Source organism: Echinops telfairi, unplaced genomic scaffold, assembly GCF_000313985.2.
Source record: "Echinops telfairi isolate 266 unplaced genomic scaffold, ASM31398v2 ScPeMD7_8;HRSCAF=38, whole genome shotgun sequence".
NCBI lineage: Eukaryota > Metazoa > Chordata > Mammalia > Afrosoricida > Tenrecidae > Echinops > Echinops telfairi.
The window spans coordinates 978,293-998,441 of NW_022103905.1; the positions used below are offsets into that span (position 1 = coordinate 978,293).

Here is a 20,149-nt window from a genome sequence, read left to right on the forward strand (position 1 = left end):
TTCGGCTTTCCTCCTGCAGTCAGTGTCACTGTGTGTGAGATTGAGGAGGAAGGATTTTGTAGACTGGTGTTGGACATATGGGCTAATGTTGGACTTATGGGCTTGGACAGCACTGGGTTGGGATGCTTTCTTAATGTACACTTACCCTTTATATAAAACTCTCTCTTATACATATATGTTTCTGTGGATTTCTTTCCCTAGTTTACCCAGACTTAACACAATGATGCTATGCTATAGATAGGAGAAAAAACAATAAGCAAATACAAAGATGTTACTATCTATGCAAGAAATACACACCTTACAAATACCAAGCTTTATTCTGTTCCTATTGGCATCCATCTCTTCCCAGACATCCTTCTCCTGGGGACGAGGATGTCCCAGAGATCCAGGCAATTTATCTGGGGATATACCAACAGGGATGCCATTCTCTCCATCACTAAGTTGTTCATCTGGAAAGACTTCATCTGTATTTTCTCGAAGCAAGTCTCCAGGAATGGGAGTAGCGTTGGCAATTCTGAAAATGAGAGAAAAAAGATAGAGATATTAATAAAGGCAATTTAACCATGGTGTGCGTGTGCTCTAAGATTGATGTGGTGGTGATTGTATAATTCCCCTTGATATGATTGAACTGTTGAACTACTCAATTGTATGTTATATAAATTATGTGACAATAAAACTGTTGGAAAAAAATACTAGAATTAAAAAAATAATATCCACTGTTTCTGAATTTAAATGATGAGATCCATACACAATTATGAGAGTAAAGGAACAAAAATCCCTTGAGGACTCAGGTGACATGAGTCCTACAGATTTGATTTTATTAAACTTTTGTCCATATTTTTAATTGGTTTTCCATTCAACAATTTATACACATACTGTATCATGACATAGCTACAATTCCCTCAATGTAACAGCACTCTTACCCCTGCTTCCCTGCTGGGCTCTACACATTCATCCTTCTTTCCCGCCCTTCCTGCCTTTCTTGCTTTGTTTCTAGACAAATGCTGCTTTTTAGGTTTCCTACGGTTAGTTGTACACAGAACAGAGTATGTTCCTCCCTGGTAAAACCACTCACTTTACAAGCTTGTCTAGTCAAGCTGATTTTAAAGTACAAATTCTAATAACTTACTGATTTGACAATACTTTAGAAGTTGGACACTACATTTCTTTTATGTTCCAAGAAGTCTTTGGCAATTATAATAAAGTTCTCTATTCTCCATTATTCTTAGAGAAAATTATTGACAGAAAGATGGAAAGTGTAATTACAAAGGACACTACCGTATGTGTGTCATGTGGTAGCCCAAAGGAAATAAGCAGTTGTCTCATCAATCAGTTTTTTAAAATTGTGTGAATTATGTATTTGTTTTATCATTTATAGACATTTTACTAAGCACTTATTGTACGTAAGGCCGTAGGAATACATAGAGAAGGGAAATTAGAAATTTCCCCGCCAAGGGAAATTAGAAATTCTGCAATTATTCAATTTCATATAATTCTACCTGAATAAGCCTGCAGGAAAATATTTTACTCTGACAGCCTGCTTCCTAGTTAGCACATATAAATAAATACGCATCAGTATTTGCTTACATTGCTTTCAAAGTCAACTGAGATCCTATTGACACAAATGGTGATCTACCCGTCAGTTGTTCACTCTACTGTTCCAGAGCTCCATTCCCCATACTAAATAGTTTTACTTTTTGTTGCTATTGTTATTTCTAATATTGTTGATTGAACACATTATTTAGCACAAATGTAACATCTTCTGAGAAGTGATCTGGAATCTCTACAAGCAGGAAAAACATTCTTCCACATACAATACTGGCACACACAATTATTAAGAATAGCAAAATAGGCATTTTCTTGATAAACTACTCTAAAAATAATACATCATGACATCATAATACCGCACAAATTGAAGAGAACAAAGATCGATGATTTTCAGGAACTGGCTCCATCTGATGTAACAACCTTCATTATCATTTTTCTCTATAATGGTCAATGACATAACGTAGATTCCTCTATCAAGAGGTTACAGGTATACAATCTTAAAAGGCACTGGTAATGGTTCCCAGGAAAAAAACCTTATTTTTCTGACAGTGGAAACATATTAAACAAGGTAGTTAGGCCTAAATAGTTCATCAGAAGGATTTATAAAGGTAAAAATCAGAAATGAAACTTTTATTAGAGAACTTTTCAGACATGAATTCAATGTAATGAATTTTTTCATACAAGAAATTATAATGAACACTAATCACTACTTTTGGATAAAAAAAACCTTTAAATGCCCTAGTTCCTTGATTTTCTTTTATTTGATGCTTATAATATTTATTTATTCATTTCATAAAATCCATAATACTTTTGATGAAATACTACATTTCTTTTCCCATGTGTTTGTTACTTTAGTAAATAAACATATAGAGAAAATATGCTAAACCACCGTAGGTTGATGTAGTGTAATTTTTTAAATTAAACTTTTATTGGGGGGCTCTTACATTCATCCAGTGTTGATTTTCTTTTGTTTGTTTTTTCCTTGATTTTTTTAGTTAACTTTTTACTATTGGTTTCTATTGGTATTGTTTCCTTTTCTTTAATGACTCCAAAATATTTTTTTCTTTAACCTCTCATTCAACACTACGTTCTTCCTGACCCTTTAAAAATATTTTTATCATTTTCATTCTCTTGTTGTTTTATTTTAATTTCCCCTCCTCTTATTGAAAGGAGCCCTGGTGGCGTAGTGATTGGGTTGCAATCTGCAAGGTTAGCAGTTTGAAACCACCAGTCATTCCAAGGGGAAAAGACAGGGCTTTCTACTCCCTTGAACAGTCTCTGAAACTCAAAGGGGGCAATTCTACCCTATCCGAAGTCACTTTGAGTCAGCACTGACTAGACAACGGTGTTTTTGTTTTTTAAAGCCCTTATTCTATGCTCCTTATTGAATGTTCATTTGAATCTTTTCTTTTTGTATTTTGTAATTCTTTCTGATTATGAAATAATTTGTTTTTTTCCTTCCATCTCCTTCCTGGAATCAATCATCTATTACTTAATTTCTTCCTCTTTATTTATTTTTGTCTATTTCTTTTGTTATTTTTAAAATTTCTGATTCAAGGTAGTTTTTAATAACTAGATGCTTGGATCGATTGAATTCCACTCAGGATTTGTCTTACGGTTTTCTTCATCTTCATGCTTGTCTTACTGAGACTTCTTCAGGTGACATATACGGAATTTTATTTTACAGTCTTTTTTCCAAAGAACTCTATATGGATCATAATCTTTATGTTATTCATTTTTGTAGTCTTGGTGATTATTATAGTATTTAAGCCTAACTACCTTGGTTAATATGTTTCCACTGTCAGAATAATAGAGTTTTTTCCTGGGAACCATTATCAATGCCTTTTTAGATTGTAAACCTCTTGATAGAGAAGTCTACCTTATGTCATTGACCCAAAAGGAACTACATTTGGTGGATGTTGAGGAAGAGTAAGAGTAAATAAACCATAACCACCTATTCCTGATTCACTTTGAAAATTAAATCATTCTCAAGAGAAATAATGTTGCATGTTTCTACCCCACTAATTTAAGCACAGTATGGATATAGTTGTGACTTATTCTTTCTAGAGTCCCAGATTTTTTTTTAGACATAAATGCAACACCTTGAGAAAATGAGTCACTTGGCCTAGGGGCTCAGCGCAGGATCAGTGTTGGAGGGTACATCAAGGTCAACTGGCATAACACAGTCCACAGAGGAAATGTTCTAAGTCCTGCTTGGATGAGTAGTGACTGGGGTCTTAAAATCTTGTTAGTGGCCACCTACAGTGCAACTATTGGTCTCCCTCTTTTCCAAGCAAAGAGTGAAGAAAACAAAAAGTACATGGTAATACTTAGTCAAAAAGACTAATAGGCCACACAAATATCAGCTTCCCCTCTGAGACCAGAAAGTCTAGAAGGTTCCTATCACTACCCCTTGCTCTGAAAGGGATCATATTAGAAGGTCCTGGAGCACAATACTCAAAATCATTAAAAGAAGTTCAGTACTGGGAGGGTGGAGGGAGGGTGGGGTTGAAAGGGGAAACTGATTACAAGGATCTACATATAACCTCCTCCCTGGGGGACAGACAACAGAAAAGTGAGTGAAGGGAGATGTCAGACAGTGTAAGAGATGACAAAATAATAATTTATAAATTATCAAGGGTTCATAAGAGAAGGGGGAGCGGGGAGGGAGGGGGAAAAATGAGGAGCTGATGCCAGGTGCTTAAGTAGAGAGCAAATGTTTTGAGAATGATGAGGGCAATGAATGTACAAATGTGCTTTACACAATTGATGTATGTATGGATTGTTTTAAGACTTGTAAGTGCCCCTAATAAAATGATTTAAAAAAAAAGCTCAGATTTACTGGTCAGAGATTGGTGGAATCCCTGAGATGGAATTCGCCCTTGTGCTCAATTTCCAAGCAAACAATAGAGTCTATAAGGTGAACAGTAACAGTGGGGAGGTAAGAACTTCTTAGAACTATCAGTGATCTGAGATCAAAACTGTAGCATTTGCCCATAAGCAAAGCTCCAATGGTAGGAAGGGTTAGGAAAGGAGGAAGAATTAAAACAGGAAACAGGGAGGATGTGGGATGAATTAAGTTACATTGTCGGACTGCAATTGATGATATGAAACAAAATGTGTATGAATTGTTGAATGAAAGCCTAATTTGTGTATGTATAGAATGTAATAAGAGCTGTACGAGCCCCAATAAAATGATTAAAAAAAAAAGAAAACCTGATTTGTTTTGTAAACCTCCACCTAATTCACAATGAAACAGTGCAATAAATAAATAAAACAAAAATAAGTAAATGCAACAAATGCCCTTTCCGATTTTGATTTTAACATGACATTGACAAGTTACACCAGTTTAACTAAGCTCCCTTCTCACCATAATCTATTATTACTTTCTACCAAAAGGCACATATAATAGGAGTATTAGTTCAATAAAATCCATAGCATTTCCCTGATATCTTAACATTCTGGTCATCTCGAGAGGTGTGGGTGATGAAATACAAGACATTTTTTACCAATAAAATACATCCAGAAAAGACTGCTAAGCGGTCTGTTTTGGTCATACCCGATTGCAGCCGGGGTCAAGCGGGTGTGTAACTGAGGAGTTGTTGAAGTAGTGGTGGTTGTTAGGGAGCCATCAGTTCCCGTCTTCTCCCAGTCAAAAGGGTCACTCTCAATTACACCAACAGTCTTGATGCTATTGTCAAACACGGAGGTAAGAAGCTAAACCACAAAAAAAAAAAATAATTGAGTGAGTCAACAATCACTTTATTCTAGAAGAAAAAGTACTCCTGATCCCTAAGACGGCTTTGTAGTATGGTCAGGAGAATTTTAATATGGACTACAGGTGGACAATGACACTGAATTAATATTGATGTTTCTTAGATGCGTACTAATGTGATTGTGTACGAAAATACCTGTTCTTGAAAGATGTATTATGAATTATCGTGATTTCTCAACCTATGAGAGGGTTTCAATAAGTTCACAGGAAAGTAGAATGAAAAGATGACACTTTCCCATTAACTTTTTGAAGTCCATTCATAAAAAATGGTTTGACAAAAGAAAATGTGCTTCATGTGTTTAGCTGAACCATATTCTTGATCCTATTTTCGGTGGGAGGCAAAAGAGAAGAAGATATGATTCATCCTAATATAGAGAGGAAGGAATAATAATAGAATAATAATATGATCAGTGTTAACAATTGGCCTGTCTTCCTTCTCACAGCTGTCTATCCAGTCCATACTGACACACAGGACTCTGTAGGACAGGGTGGAACTGCCCCCTTGTCAGTGTCTGAGACTGTAACTCTTTACAGGAGTAGAAAGTCCCGTCTTCTTTCAAGGAGGTACATGGTGATTCAAACTCCTGACCTTGTGAATTGCAGCTAAGGATATGTAAAACTTTATTGTGCATGTTTTCAATGATTTTAGGGGTGTTAAAATTATTATGTGGGTGTATACATACATAAATTATAAAAATTAAATTTGTCCTATTACTTTAATTTATATGACATTTTTTGTCTCGAAATGACTAAATTCTGATGTAGTCTTGAGAAAAAACTCAAAATGATTTTCTTTTACTGTTTCTGATAGTATACCACCATTTTTAATTCTCTACTCATTATTTCCTCTTACTCTGTTTAGTATTCTATCTTTGGCCTTTCTTTCTGCTTCTATCTTCTTAAGAATCCCTAGGAAGCATGTTATTTTAAATCCCAATCAACTCTCTCTCTTTATTCAATCTCGAACATTTCCTTCATTAGATGCTATAGGTCTCAATACCAGGTCTCATGGAAAATTTAGTATGTACACACTTGAAATTTTCTCATTTTCATTAAAAAAATTCAAATGCCAACTTATCCTTTTCTATTACAATTAACAGTCATAGGTATAACCATTTTCTCTCTAGTACTGTTAAATTCAGCGAGTCCTGGCGGCACAGTGAAGTGCTCACCTGCTAACCAAAAGATGGGTGGTTTTTACCTACCACACACTCCGTGAGAGCTGTTATGGCTTGCTTCCATGAAGAGGTACAGCCTTGGAAACTGGGGGTGTTTCTGCTCCGTATGTCAAGGTTGCTGTGACTTAACAGCAGTGGGTTATTTGGTTTTGGTTATTTTAGAATTCTATTTCCTCATTTCAATTTCCAGACTCTGAGTATACCACATTTGATATCTGCAATCTTTGTACTATAAATTTTGCTTGTGAGTTTTGATCACTACCTTCCCCCTCACTTAATAAATTAAGTGAATTGGGTCAAATTTCATGAACCTTAATTTTCCCATTTGTAAATGAGAATTTTATCTCATACACAATCAAAAAATGTAAATTAAATCACAAATATCTGCTCTTCTAATTTTGCCTCTTTTGATTAAATTTAGGGATAACTTATTTTCTGCATCATTAACTTCTGATACCAGTTCATAGCTGTTATGAACATATTTATATCCTTTGTACTCAAGGAGTTAAACCAGCAGTTTCTTAGTTGGCCTCCCTGTCTCTACCTAGTTCTGATACTCTAATTCATTTTAAGCACTTACTAATCATCCACTGATATTATTTGAATCTCATTTTGTCCAATAAAGATGCTATTACTGTCTTATATCCAAATCCTCAGACTTTAATTTAGTTCCATCAGTAGCCTTTTGTGCTCTCCATTTTCATCTTTTAAAATTAAATTTTCTGGATCTAGACAATCTTTTGTCCCCTGCTTCCTATTTATCTCTGTGTGTATCCTCGGTTTATGAATCCTACCTAAGGTCAACCTTTAAATCTTCTATTTTACCATGCTTATATTAACCTCAAATTTATTGCAAGCTCTAGTTCCTCCTAGGAAATTCATGCTTGAACTCAACCCCTGGCTACCAAGAACAATTACACACCCTACTGAATAGTGGAAACCACATGGATATTTGAGTTAGACAAACAAGAACTCTAACATCAGTATTCCACATAGTAATTGTGTAAATTTAAATTGCTTTTTTCTTCCTTTCTTTTTTAAAAATTAAGCTTTTCTCATGGCAAGAAAATCTGTGTAGTGGTATTAAGTAAAAAGTAAAAGCTGCCTCTCTTTGCCCTGCTCGTGGTCTCAGTTCTCAAGAGTTAATACATTCTCATTGCACTATAATAAATTATTGTGCATTCTTCCACACAAAATGAATCCTATAGAAAAAATTAATACATATACAAATACATAGTTACGTACTGTCTTCTTACACAAATATTACCATGGTGTATTTTTCACCTCCTCATTATCCACTGGCCACTTCACTTTTTAAAAATCTTAACAGTTTTATTGTCATATAATTCACATATCATGCAATTCAATGGTTGAAACATAGTATCAATCAAGAGTTGTGCACAGTCTTCTTCTGGTGGCTTCTCTTTTTTGATTTACCTCTCGAGCATGCATGAGGGGTGAGGTCTTGATCAGCTTCTCTAGTTAGCCTGGGGTCTAAAGCCTACTGTCTAAAGTCTAGACAGTAACTATTTTAAACACCATGGACTATCCAGTTTAAACTATTCAATTCTGCCATTGTAGAGTGAAAGCAGCCATAATGGGTGAGTACGGCTGTCTTGGAATGAAAATTTTTTTCTTTAATATTCTTACTGGGGGCTCCTACATCTCTTATCACAATCCATACATTCATCCAGTGTGTCAAGCACCTTTGCACATATGCCACCATCATTATTTTCAAAGCATTCTCTTCCCACTTGAGCCCCTGATATCAGCTCCCCATTTTTCCCCCTCCCTCACGAACTCTTGATAAGATATAGATTATTATTTTCATATCTTACATCGTCCTCTGTTGCCCCTCACCCACTTTTCCATTGTTTGTCCCTCTTAGAGGGTGTTATAGGTTGATCCTTGTGATCGATTACCCCTTTTCTCCTCCCACCCTCTCTTTATCCTCCTGGTCTCTCTACTCAGATTGTTGGGCCTGGGGGGAGGGGGTGTTTATCTATCCTAGATTCCCTGTGTTGCGGGCTCTTGTCTGGTTAAATCTGAATTTTATATACTTTTTTTTTTTATTAAATCATTTTATTGGGGGCTCGTACAACCCTTATCACAATCCACAAATACATCCATTGTGTCAAGCACATTTGTACATTTGCTTCCCTTATCATTCTCAAAACATTTGCTTTCCCCTTGAGCCCTTGGTATCACCTTCTCATTTTCCCCTCCCTCCCGCCTCCCCCTCCCCCATGAACCCTTTATAATTTATAAATTATTATTTCGTCATATCTTACACTGTCCGATGTCTTCCTTCACCCACTTCTCCACTGTCTGTCCCCCAGGGATGAGATTATACGTAGATCCTTGTAATCTGTTCCCCATTCTCTCCCCTCCCCGAATTTTATATACTTTTATAAGTATATAAATATTCTTGTTTTACAGTTAATAGTTCAACCACTTACTAATGTACAAACCATTCTTAGTTTATAAACCACACAAAAGCGAGTGGGCTATAATATGTGAGTTAGTTAATTGTGCCAGCCTGGCCGATAATCACATGTGGTGCTGGTTGAAAGGCGGAGGGATAAATGGGTGGTGAAGCCTCGTCTTTCTAGTTCTCGGGTCTCTTGTTTTGTGATGGTTGCATCGGGTGCAGCTGCCTTAGCGGTTCCCTGCTTCAGCTTGCAAGATTGACTTCCTACAAGACATCCCCAAGGAGAAGCTACATGGACCTATCCCGATGCAGCCCTGGGTGCTGGAACAGCCGTGTGGAGACCCCTGCTAGTGCTGAGATGCTTATTCGTTCACGGACTCAGCTTTCCTCCTGCAGTCGGCATCATTGCCTCTGTTTTGTGAGGTGGAGGACTTTGTGGACTGGTGTTGGGTTAATGTTGGACTTGTGGGCTTGGGCAGCATTGGGTTGGGATGTTTTCGTGATGCACATTTTCTTTACATACAATTCTCTCTTAACATGAGTTGCTGTGGATTTGTTTCTCCAATGTACCTAGACTAATACAATATGTTAACCGTTCTAGTCTGTTTTCACATGCTGCCCAAATTTATTTATTTATAAACATACATGACTGCTTAGTTAACATATCACTTCGAGGTCTAACATTTCAGATTTGACTTTCCCAAAGCAAAGCATTTTTAGTAGTTTTATTAGGATATAATTGACATTATCACTCAATTTACTAAGCTAAAGGAAGTTGCTCAATTTACTTAAATGATATTTTGTATATTTACGGAGTTGGACATCTATCATCAAAAATCTTAAAACATTTTAATTTTATTATTCCTGAGAGAAAGCCCATCCCCTAGTTGACACCTCCATACCATCATCCCCCCATCCCGCCCAGCCTGAGGCAAACACTAATATACCTTCATCTTCTATGGATTTGCTTTTCTCAACATTTTAAATAAATAGAATCATACAATAAATGGTCCGTTGTGATTGGTTTCTTTTACTTAAGATTTTTCAAATTCCATCATATTGCAGCATGTAACAGGAACTTCCTTTCTTTTTATTGCTGCATAGCATTTTATTGTGTGGATATATTGCCTTTTATGTGTCATTAACATTGGTGGACATATGGGTTGTTTCCACTTCATGGCAATTACGCAAAATATTGGTATAAGCATTCATGTGCAAGATTTTATATAAGCATACATTTTCATTTCTCTTGGGTATAACTAGGACTCTCATTTTTGGATCATACAATAGCTCCATGTTTAACAGTTTTATATTCCCACCAATAGTCTGGGACCAATTTCTCTCAAGATTCACCAATCTCTCTCTCTCTTAATTATAACCATCTAGTTGAGGGCCAGAAATAGTGCAGAAAATGTTTAATGAGATGGACTGATATAGAGATGGACTGATATAGCATCACAACACTAGACTCAAACCCACTGAGGAGCATGAAGATGGTACAGGACCAAACATTTCACTCTGTTATACAAAGGTCACCATGACTTAGGGCTCACTAGGTGGCAACTAAAAACAATGAATGTGAAATGCTGTTTCACTGTGGTTTTGATTTGCTTTTCTCTAATGACTAGTAATGTGGAGACTCTTTCCTTGTGCTTGCCATTTTTATACCTTTTGGGGGAGAAATGTCTATTTAAAGGCCACCCCAGTTACTAATTAAAATAGATTTGAGACCAAAATATATTAGCCGCTTGATAAATCAATGTATATGTTTATATACACACACATAATTTATATAGTCCTCATCCTTTTGAAGGCACCCTAGTAGTGCAATAATGGTTAAGTGCTCAACTGTTAAACACAAAGTTGGTGGTTCAAAGCCGCCCAGTGATTCCATAAGAGAAAAATCTGGTGATCTGTTTTTATAAAGATTATAGCTGGCCCTGTTCCAAGATGACAGACGAGGCCACCCAGCATGTGGTGCCTGAGATCCCAGTACTGAAGATGCCAGATCCCAAGATCCTGGACTGTGAGTGCAGTGAATTAGAGGAATATCAGTCCCTTATCTGGTATGTGGAGAACAACAAGAACATGGACAATGAATGGTTCTGACTGGAGTCCAACAAATAAGGGATTTGGTGCTCTGGGAAGTGCTGATACAACCATAACATCCTGAAATATGAATTTGACATTCGTATCATATATCCCACTACTGTTCCAGAAAGTGCAATCCCTGAACTGGATGGAAAGATGTGTAGGGGTGGCACAATATGCCTGACTGACCACCTCAAGCTTTGTGGGCCAGGAACACGCCCAAGTTTGAACTAGCTCATCTCATGGCTCTGGGGCTAGATCTGTGACTAGCAGTGGAAATCCAAGATGGGATTCAAGGGTGTGATCCACCATTAAGAGAAATGCAAGCAATGAAGGATCTGGCACAGAAAGGCCTTTAATAGATGAGGTTTTCTGTTTCCTGTGCCCTAAGTTTCTTACCACTGCATCCCTTGTCCCCTTTCTATTCCTAGCTGTTATTAAGTAGTTGCAGCAAGCATTGCTGCTGGTGGCGGGGGACACCCAAAAAGAAACAAAACAGTATTGCTGCAAATTAGGCTGTAGAGAGAAGGGAAAGACTTGGGCCTTGGAAAACCAGAAGACAATTTATAGCTCCTTCCCAGGTAGAGCAAGGTTAGATCCTATAGCAGTGGTTGTCAACCCGTGGGTCGCGACCCCTTTGGATGGGGGAGGGGGTCGAATGACCTTTCACAGGGGTCACCCGATTCTTAACAGTAGCAAAATTACAACTATGAAATAGCAACGAAAATAATTTTATGGTTGGGAGGTCACCACTAAAGAGGAACTGTATTAAAGGGTGGCGGCATTAGGAAGGTTGAGAACCACTGTCCTATAGGGATAGGGGTTAATTGAAAGTGATTTCATGTGTTTGTTTATGGAGACAACCCATCAATAAAAGCTGCTTCTGCTGGTGAAAATAAAACAAAACACCCCCAGCATATAAAACTCTATGGGGGTAGTTCTACATGATGTTGTTATGAGTCAAAAACTGATTTGAGGGTACCTAACAATTAATATGGCCCTTCAAGCTATAATCCCTTATATAATTCTGGACTTCACTGGTCTATGGCTCTAGCCCCACTTGGGAGGGCGTTATCTGCTAACAAACAGGAATAGGGTTGAGATAAAGACCTGACCTCAGTAGAGGGTGTGAATCAGGCCCTACTCATTGTTTAATGGTTATGTTGGTAACTTAATTGGTAATGGATGTAAGGAATGATATGCTTCAGATGTGAAGAGAAAAGCTGCTTCTCCAGTAGCCTGGGGGAAAGCCTGGCTGATTAGGATTAGTAGGAGGTCAATGCCTACTGAAAACATCCTTTCAGAGGTCCCAGGTCATATGTGCATAAATAAGATACAGCCCTGGGCAGAGAATAGATTATTATATTTGGATATCATTAGAATGGTGAATGAAAGGTTATATGTTAGTTTGACTGCACTATTGATACTAAATGTAACTCCCACTAAATGTAACTATTGATACTAAATGTAACTTCCACTAATGAGTCTAGTAAGAAGGTGGGAGAAGATGCTGATAAAAACATACAGAGTAATTGTGAACAGGATTCCCTGAATTGCCATCCTGCTACATCTAAAATGAATGCTCTGAGAAGCAGAGGGGTGTGAGCTCATCATCAGCAAAAGCCAGGAGACAGTGTCCTCTGAACCTAACATCTGGTTTATCCCAGTCTGACCATCATATTGTGGACTGAAGAGCACCCACTACCACATGAGATCTCTTCTCAAACTTCTGTGAGTTTCTGTGGGGCTCAGCAGTGTCTTGCTGAACCTAGAAATATGAGAGAATGTATTTAAGGGAGGATTTTCTAAGTCAAGGTCTTAGAAACTCAAGGGCATTTTTACCCTGTCCTATAGGGTGGGTCACTATGAGTCAAGACGGACTTGATGGCAGTGAGTTTGGTTATGAATTATTTGTGTCAATCTCCTTTCTACTTGTATTCATAAAAGAAAGTATGGCTTTTTAATCAAAATTCTGATGGGGCAGACAATAAATGACATTTCTAAAGTAAATTATTCACCCAAAACAAACAAACAAAAAACCCCTATTGTTGAGAACGAGGGGGTCAGAGCAGAGACCCAAAGCCCATCTGTAGACATGGGACATCCCCTCAGAGGGGTCACAGGGAAAGGATGAGTCAACCAGGGTGCAGTAAAGCACCAATGACACACACAATACTCCTCTGGTTCCTTGAAGCTTCCTCACTCCCTATCATGACCCTAGTACTGCCTTTCTCTGCGGGCTAGACCAGAGCATGTGCACAGGAACGGGTAAGACATAAGAGCTCATGACACACAGAATCCAGGAACAGGAACGGAAGTAGTGATAGCAGGATGATAGGAGGAAGGCGGGGAAAGGAGGGGAAGAAGGGAGAACCGATCGTGATGATCAACACATAACTGCACCCCTCTCCCCAGGGGGACAAACAATAGAAACCATGGGGGAAGAGAGACATTAGTTGGTTTAAGATATGAAAATAATAATAATAATAATTTATCAAGGGGCCACATGGGGAGTACTGGGGGGATGCTGAGGAGTTGACACCAGGGCTCAATTGAAAATAAATGTCTAGAAAATAATGATGGCAACATTTATAAAATGTGCTTGATACAATTGATGTATGGATTGTTATAAGAGCTTTAAGAGCCCTCAATAAAATGTTTAAATTATTCAAGACACACACATATATAAACATAGAAGTCAGGTACCACATCTGAGTGATAAGATTCTAATTTTATTTTTGTTCACATATTATTAACTAGGAAAATTAATCAACAAAAATGTACTATCTAAAATAACTAAGTAGTATATTTCAGCATGCATAGCTCACAAAAACTTGCTGCCGGCTTACCACCACCTAGATGTACTTATTCTACTTATAATAAAGCAGCCAGGCACCTGACAAACATAATATCTGAAGGAAGCATGCCTACTCTATTCCTTAGCCCAAAATGCAATCAATAGCTGCTGAATGGAGGTATCATAGCTACCTCCACACGAAATTCCATTTTGCCCTTTCAAACAGAGGGTAAAAAGCCCAGTATTCACAAACACAACAATCAAGAATTATTTGTAATATGATATTGAGGGCTCATTTAATCCTGATAATTACTGGTAAACTAATTGATCAATAAAGCACTGAACCAGGAAAGCATAATGGCAATGTTGGCCAGGCTGATTCAGACAGATTATTTCACTGCAAAAGAAATTGCCTCACTTTAGTGATTAGTAGATGGAACAGTGGATTCTAGGCAGATCTCCTTTTCAAGGGTGTCGTCACAGCATTGGTAAAGAAAGAGATGGCAGTGCACTCTTCCTCTGGAGACCACAACAGAACAGAGGCAGCCGCTGAAGAGGAGGTAGAGTTTTCGCTGTTTTCAACATTTATATCAAGATACTAAGGCAACTTAGGAGCCCAGGTGGCCAAGCACTCAGTTAATAACTGAAAGGTCGGTGGTTCAAATGACAGCAGCATGTTATGGGTAGGGTTTGTTTCTTTTCCATTCCACAACTTAGCCTAGCTTAATATTTTCCTAATTACTCTCTAAGTCTCTTTTTGCTTCATTTGAATGCATGTAACTACAAAAGGAATTCTCTAAAAACATAGAGTGGATCACCATGCTGCTGTTTATAACACTTCAAAGGGTTCCTCTTGCACTTAGAATAAAATCCCAAATCCTTCCCAAAGTCTAAAAGGCATCATCTAGTCTCTGCCTCTATTTTCAACTTCACCTTATACCGAGGAAAGGTTCCCTCTGTAAAGCTAACATTTAAGTCGAGCCCCAGAAGAAGAGAATTGAACAGAAATGAATAGTCAGAGAAAAACCTTGAATCAACTACTATATGAGGTCTACAAGACATTTCAAACAAAATATATAGGCAGGCTAAAAGTAAAAGAATAGTAAAAGAATGAACGTCAGCTAAACCCACATAGAAGAAGCACATGAGCCTGTGTGATCTGAGGACTATACATAAAATCCAAGATCAACAGAGGGAGTTGTATTAAGAGCTTAAATTCAGAGCTATAGATGACAACGAAAACACAAAATTAATTTGCAGAGTTCCCGCAGGGATTAAGCCTCCATTGAATTCCCTTTGCCCTCACAGAGAATGCATCAGGAAGTGAATTAATGCAGATAGTTGAAATGAACCGGTAGTTCAATTAAAATTTAACATCTTATTTTTCTTTTTGACCCATTTTTAATTTGGTATAGGTTTGATTTTCTGCTTTCTTTTGGAATGAGGTATTTCTGTCACTATTGTTGGGTGTTTTTTTGGCGGGGAGAGGGTATGATTTTCTTTATATGAAATCCATGATAGGTAAATCTATAGAGATGAACTGGATTAGCATTTTTAATTTGGTATAGTTTTTATTTTCTGCTTTCTCTTGGATTAAGGTTTTTCTTTACTATTGTTGGGGGGGGGTTTGGGTGGGGAGGGGGCATGATTTTCTTTATATGAAACCCATGACAGGTGAATCTATAGGAACAAACTGGATTAGCAGTTTCAAAGTGTTATGGCAGGGGACGCTGTGGGAAAACGGGGAGCTAATAACAAAAGTTGAGTACAAAAATGAGTAAATGGTTTAAAATTGATGTGGTCATTGCATAATTGTAGTTTTAAATATATTCAAACCATTGAATTGTATGGTACATGGATTACATGTCAATAAAACTGTTCAGAAAAGTAAAAGAACAGAAAAATATAAACCATGTAATCAACTAACCAAAATTAAACTGGAAGAACATTATGAATGGCAAACAAAGTGGATTTCAGAGTTAAAGATATTTGTAACTAAAAACAGAGTTTCAAAATACATGAAGCAAAAATTGACAGAGTGAAAGGAGAAGTAGATGAATCTATAGTTATAGTTGGGGATGTCAGCGTCACTCTGCGGATGGAGCGCTCCAACCATCTGCTAACTGATCTGTAAAAGGTGGGTTACTGAGTAGATAGCATATAAACAGTGTGGCTTATGATGCACAATCCTAGAATCTAAAATTTTGGTATGTGCTAAGAGTGGGTGCTTATGTGACCCAAACAAAAAACCGGTAGCTTTTTTTGTCAAGCCCACTCTGACTGATGAGAGACCCTATAGGGCACAGTAATCTGCCCCCTAGTGTTTCCAAGGCTGAGCATCTTTATAGAAGCAGATGGCCACATCTTTCTCCCACAGAGGGGAAGGTGGGTTTGAACTGCAGGTCTTTCTGCTACCAGTAGAGCGATTTCCTGGTAGAGCTCCACCCAGTAAAAATCTTGGACACTAAGTCTCTAATTGGATTTCCTGGGTAGAACTATTTTACACATGTTGCTGTTTGGATTAGAGAAAGAGTGTGTGCCTCGTGAGTAGGGTAGATTATAAAGGAGCCTTCGAATGGATTTCTTAAAATTATGCCGAACGTTTTCTCTTAACATCTGATTGAATATCTTTACTAGTATATCACTGAGGACCTAATGCTGGGGGTTTAAGTGGAGAGGAAATGTTTTGAGAATGATGAGGGCAATGAATGTACAAATGCGCTTTACACAATCGATGTGTGTATGGATTGTGATAAGAGTTGTATGAGCTCCTAATAAAATGATTAAAAAAACAAAACTTAAAGGTGAGTATTACTAGATGCTAAGTCCCATGATTACTTCAATCAAGTCTCTACACATGTGGGAAGTCTTGGGGACTGCTTACATACTCACCCAAGATGAAACAGCCAGCATTAACATTGCTATAACTATTAAAGAGATTGGATTCCCAGCTAAAATGCTACAAAGAAATTAGAATAGGAAAAACAATTTTGGAATGAAGAATAAAGCTGTTGTAATCACACTACCCAATTTTAACAATGGTGCAAACATAAGAACCATTGTGAGGACGGCTCAGGACTGGGCGGTGTTTCCTTCTGTTGTACACTGGGTCACTGTGAGTTGAAACTGACTGCAAGGCACCTAACAACAAAGCATTGGCATTGTAATGTGGCACAGGCAAAGAAACAGACATATACATCATATTGATGGAACAGAATAAGGAGTCCAGAAACACCCACATAAATATGGCCAATTGATTTTTTTATACAAAGTTGTGGCAATGGTTATTGATTTATTATCTCTCAGCTCCAAATTCACTCTTTCAGACTGCTCTTTGAAAACTGATCTGGGACTTTTATATTTTGTGTATGTGACAGATGGCACAAATGCTTTCAGTACAGGGTGTTGGAAAGACACTTCAGGAGAAAAAAAGGTCGATTACACCAACATATTTTCCCCATTTACCCTGCTCTCATCCGCCAACTCTCTGCTCCCCTCACTGTTTATGAAAGATCAAAAAACAGAAAAGAACTAGATTACTTGTGGACTCAAAGAAAATATCATGCCTGCTCTTTCTCTTCTAAAAATAGAAAAATCACTATAAACTGTTCTGTTATTAGGTGGTAAAGACACAGAAGTTGCTAAGAGAATGTCCAAATGAAAACCTTGAGAATAACTGGTTAATTTAAATACAATTAGTTATAGGTCTAAATTTCAAACTTCAGCTGGTGAATCCAAGTCTCCTTTAGAAACAGATACAACTCAGAGGAAAATTTAACCAGAATTGTTTTACTGTGATACATTTTTACACTTCCACCCAAATGTTGTCAATAAAAGCATTTACTAGTACTCCAGATGGGAAAGGTAGCATATTACCAGCTCCACTGAGTCTAATCATAAGAGAATAATTGCATATTTTACTTCAAGTAATATGAACTCTATTATGTTTCAGAAAATAAATGTAAATGTAAATATAAGAACACATGCCAAAGCTATTTTTATATCTCTTCTCCACTTATTAGACAGCTAATATAGTTAATAAAGCAAACAGTTACATGGAAAGAAAAATACAAGCTAATCCACTTAAGGTCTTTAAGGTCTAACAGGCAGTAGAACCTATGTATTTTATCCTTGCAGGCAAGATGGTATACTTATTAACCGAAATGTGGCTTCGATTTGTGTTTTTGGTGATAGTGATCATTTTATATTAAGCCCTGACCAAGTTTTCCCTAAGAGCAATAGAATCCTCTGAAATGTGGCAGGCTGGGGCCAGTAATACAATCTGTGGTACATCTAGTCGACCCTTAAATGCTGCTCTAAGGAGATGACTCACTGACCACAGACAAAATGGAGCCCAAATCTTCAATGACTGATGTTCCACAACATGTGAACATATGATATGCAGCCCTGATGGATACGTTACCTAGTTCAACACTGCCCCTGGTTAACAAATGAGCTATAAAATTTACATAGATAAGAACTATCAGCAGGAACAGTGAAATATATTACATTATGAGCAAATCTAAAACTTTAAATCCAGAAGGAGGAAAAACACACCAATGCTGTCATCATAAGTTAATTACATCACATTTCTCAGGATACATTGAAACTTTATTTTTCTAGGGACCTTCCATGGTCATTTACAATACCCTTAAAACCGCAATGAGTGAAGGCAGAGATTAAGAGAAGAGAAAAATTATCCCCCAGAACTCACAATGGTGATTACCTGGTAGTCTGGTTTCGTAAAATAATCCAAAGATGATATATGGTCCAGAAAGATGCTGAATTCTGGAGGGAGATGTTTCAACATGAGCCTATGGTCATATCTCTCCTTAATAGAGCCTACTTGTTCCTGAGAAGAGAAAAAGAACCAAAGTTAATTTCTCTAGGTATCTATATATTAAGAGCCCTTCAGTAATACTCTCAAGGGTGTGTACTGGGGAAGGATAATTAAGGATAAAGCAAGAACCATGCTCTTAGACTTAAGAACAACTTAATACACAATGCTGTAAAAGGGGAGGGATGGGTGAGACTCTAATGCAGAACCAAAAGGTTAATAAATAATTTTCTATCAGTACTGACAGCCCCTGAAGGGAAGAGGTCATCTTAAGTTTGTTCTACTTCTCTTTACCATAAACACAAATTAGTCTACAGCTTTCAAATCAAACAATACAATGTAGCAATTCAAAGCAGAAAGCTTACTTGACTTGGAACTAAATACCAAAACCAAACCCAGAGCCCTAGTAAAATAAATGTTAAAAGGGAGTATTAAAAATAAAATCAGATGTAATTACTTAAAATTCTCCATTGACATAGAATAGTCATAAAATTAATTATATTGCTAGTATCTGCTCATAGAAAAATATGTAGGAATACAGTTAAATGTAATTTTTAATTCTTACATTTATGCAAATGTTCAATGAAAATGCTTAGTCAGAAATCTTTATTCTTTGCTCCCCCCAAATTAACATCTCAATTTCCAAAATTACCTTGTCCTTTATTTTTCGCCAAGGCAGTTGACCAACTACAAACTCTACCAACATGTAAAACAAGGACCAGAGGTCGTCGTGTCTTCCCATTTCCTTGATAAACAAAACAGAATTAACTGATAGCATTCCTTGTGAGGATATTTCATTATGTTTAAAATTTTTTTCATCTATTAGGCCTGAAAATGTAAATGTCAACCCCCAAAAACCATCTAGTAAATATATATATAGGTCTACATGTGTATATAGTAGACATAATAGGCTTGTGAAAAACTTTTTATACTAAATACACCCAAAAGTTGAGAAATGCTGGAACTTAAATTTAATGAGTTCACTAAAATATAGAGGAAATACTACGGGTTAAAATAAAGAGGTGGAAACAAAAAAAACATGTTGGTAATAAAGCTTTTGCCTTTGGCTGTTATTAAGGCATATGTCATAGTTTGATCAACAAAGTTTTTTATCAACCAAAATGGGGACAGACATAAATGGCACTGGGCCTATATAGAGCATAAGTTGTGCCCTTCACCCCTCAAAGAAAGAGTCCTCAAAGAGCTAAATCTTGAGTGGAATGTTTGATAGGTACATATCTAAACCCATTGTGTGTGTGTATGTGTAAGGGAGTAGTGTTCAGATATAAAGAGAAATGAAGTTTTGAAACTTGGTACAACGTAGATGAACCTTAAAAACATATTGAATAACAAGGGAAAAACAGGTGATCCAAATCGGTGGTGAGGAGGGTGCAGGAGGCCTGGTAGGGCATGATCAAGGGTAATGTAACCAAGAGGAATTACTGAAACCCAAATGAAGGCTGAGCATGATAGTGGGACAAGAGGAAAGTAA

General features: G+C 37.2%; 1 protein-coding gene and 1 pseudogene across 2 annotated transcripts in view; one reads left to right on the forward strand and one right to left on the reverse strand.

Annotated features, from left to right (window-relative positions):
* Positions 1–20,149, reverse strand: part of TTBK2 (tau tubulin kinase 2) — a 202,924-nt gene that overhangs the window by 35,983 nt on the left and 146,792 nt on the right. For both annotated transcript variants that reach the window (XM_004709382.2, XM_045286486.1), the window contains 4 exons: positions 19,310–19,402; positions 18,547–18,672; positions 5,108–5,265; positions 298–514 (listed from right to left, as the gene is read on the reverse strand). In XM_004709382.2, the coding sequence (XP_004709439.1) occupies positions 298–514; positions 5,108–5,265; positions 18,547–18,672; positions 19,310–19,402 (594 nt within the window). The remainder of the gene's footprint in view (positions 1–297; positions 515–5,107; positions 5,266–18,546; positions 18,673–19,309; positions 19,403–20,149) is intronic.
* Positions 10,883–11,356, forward strand: LOC105979200 (annotated as a pseudogene).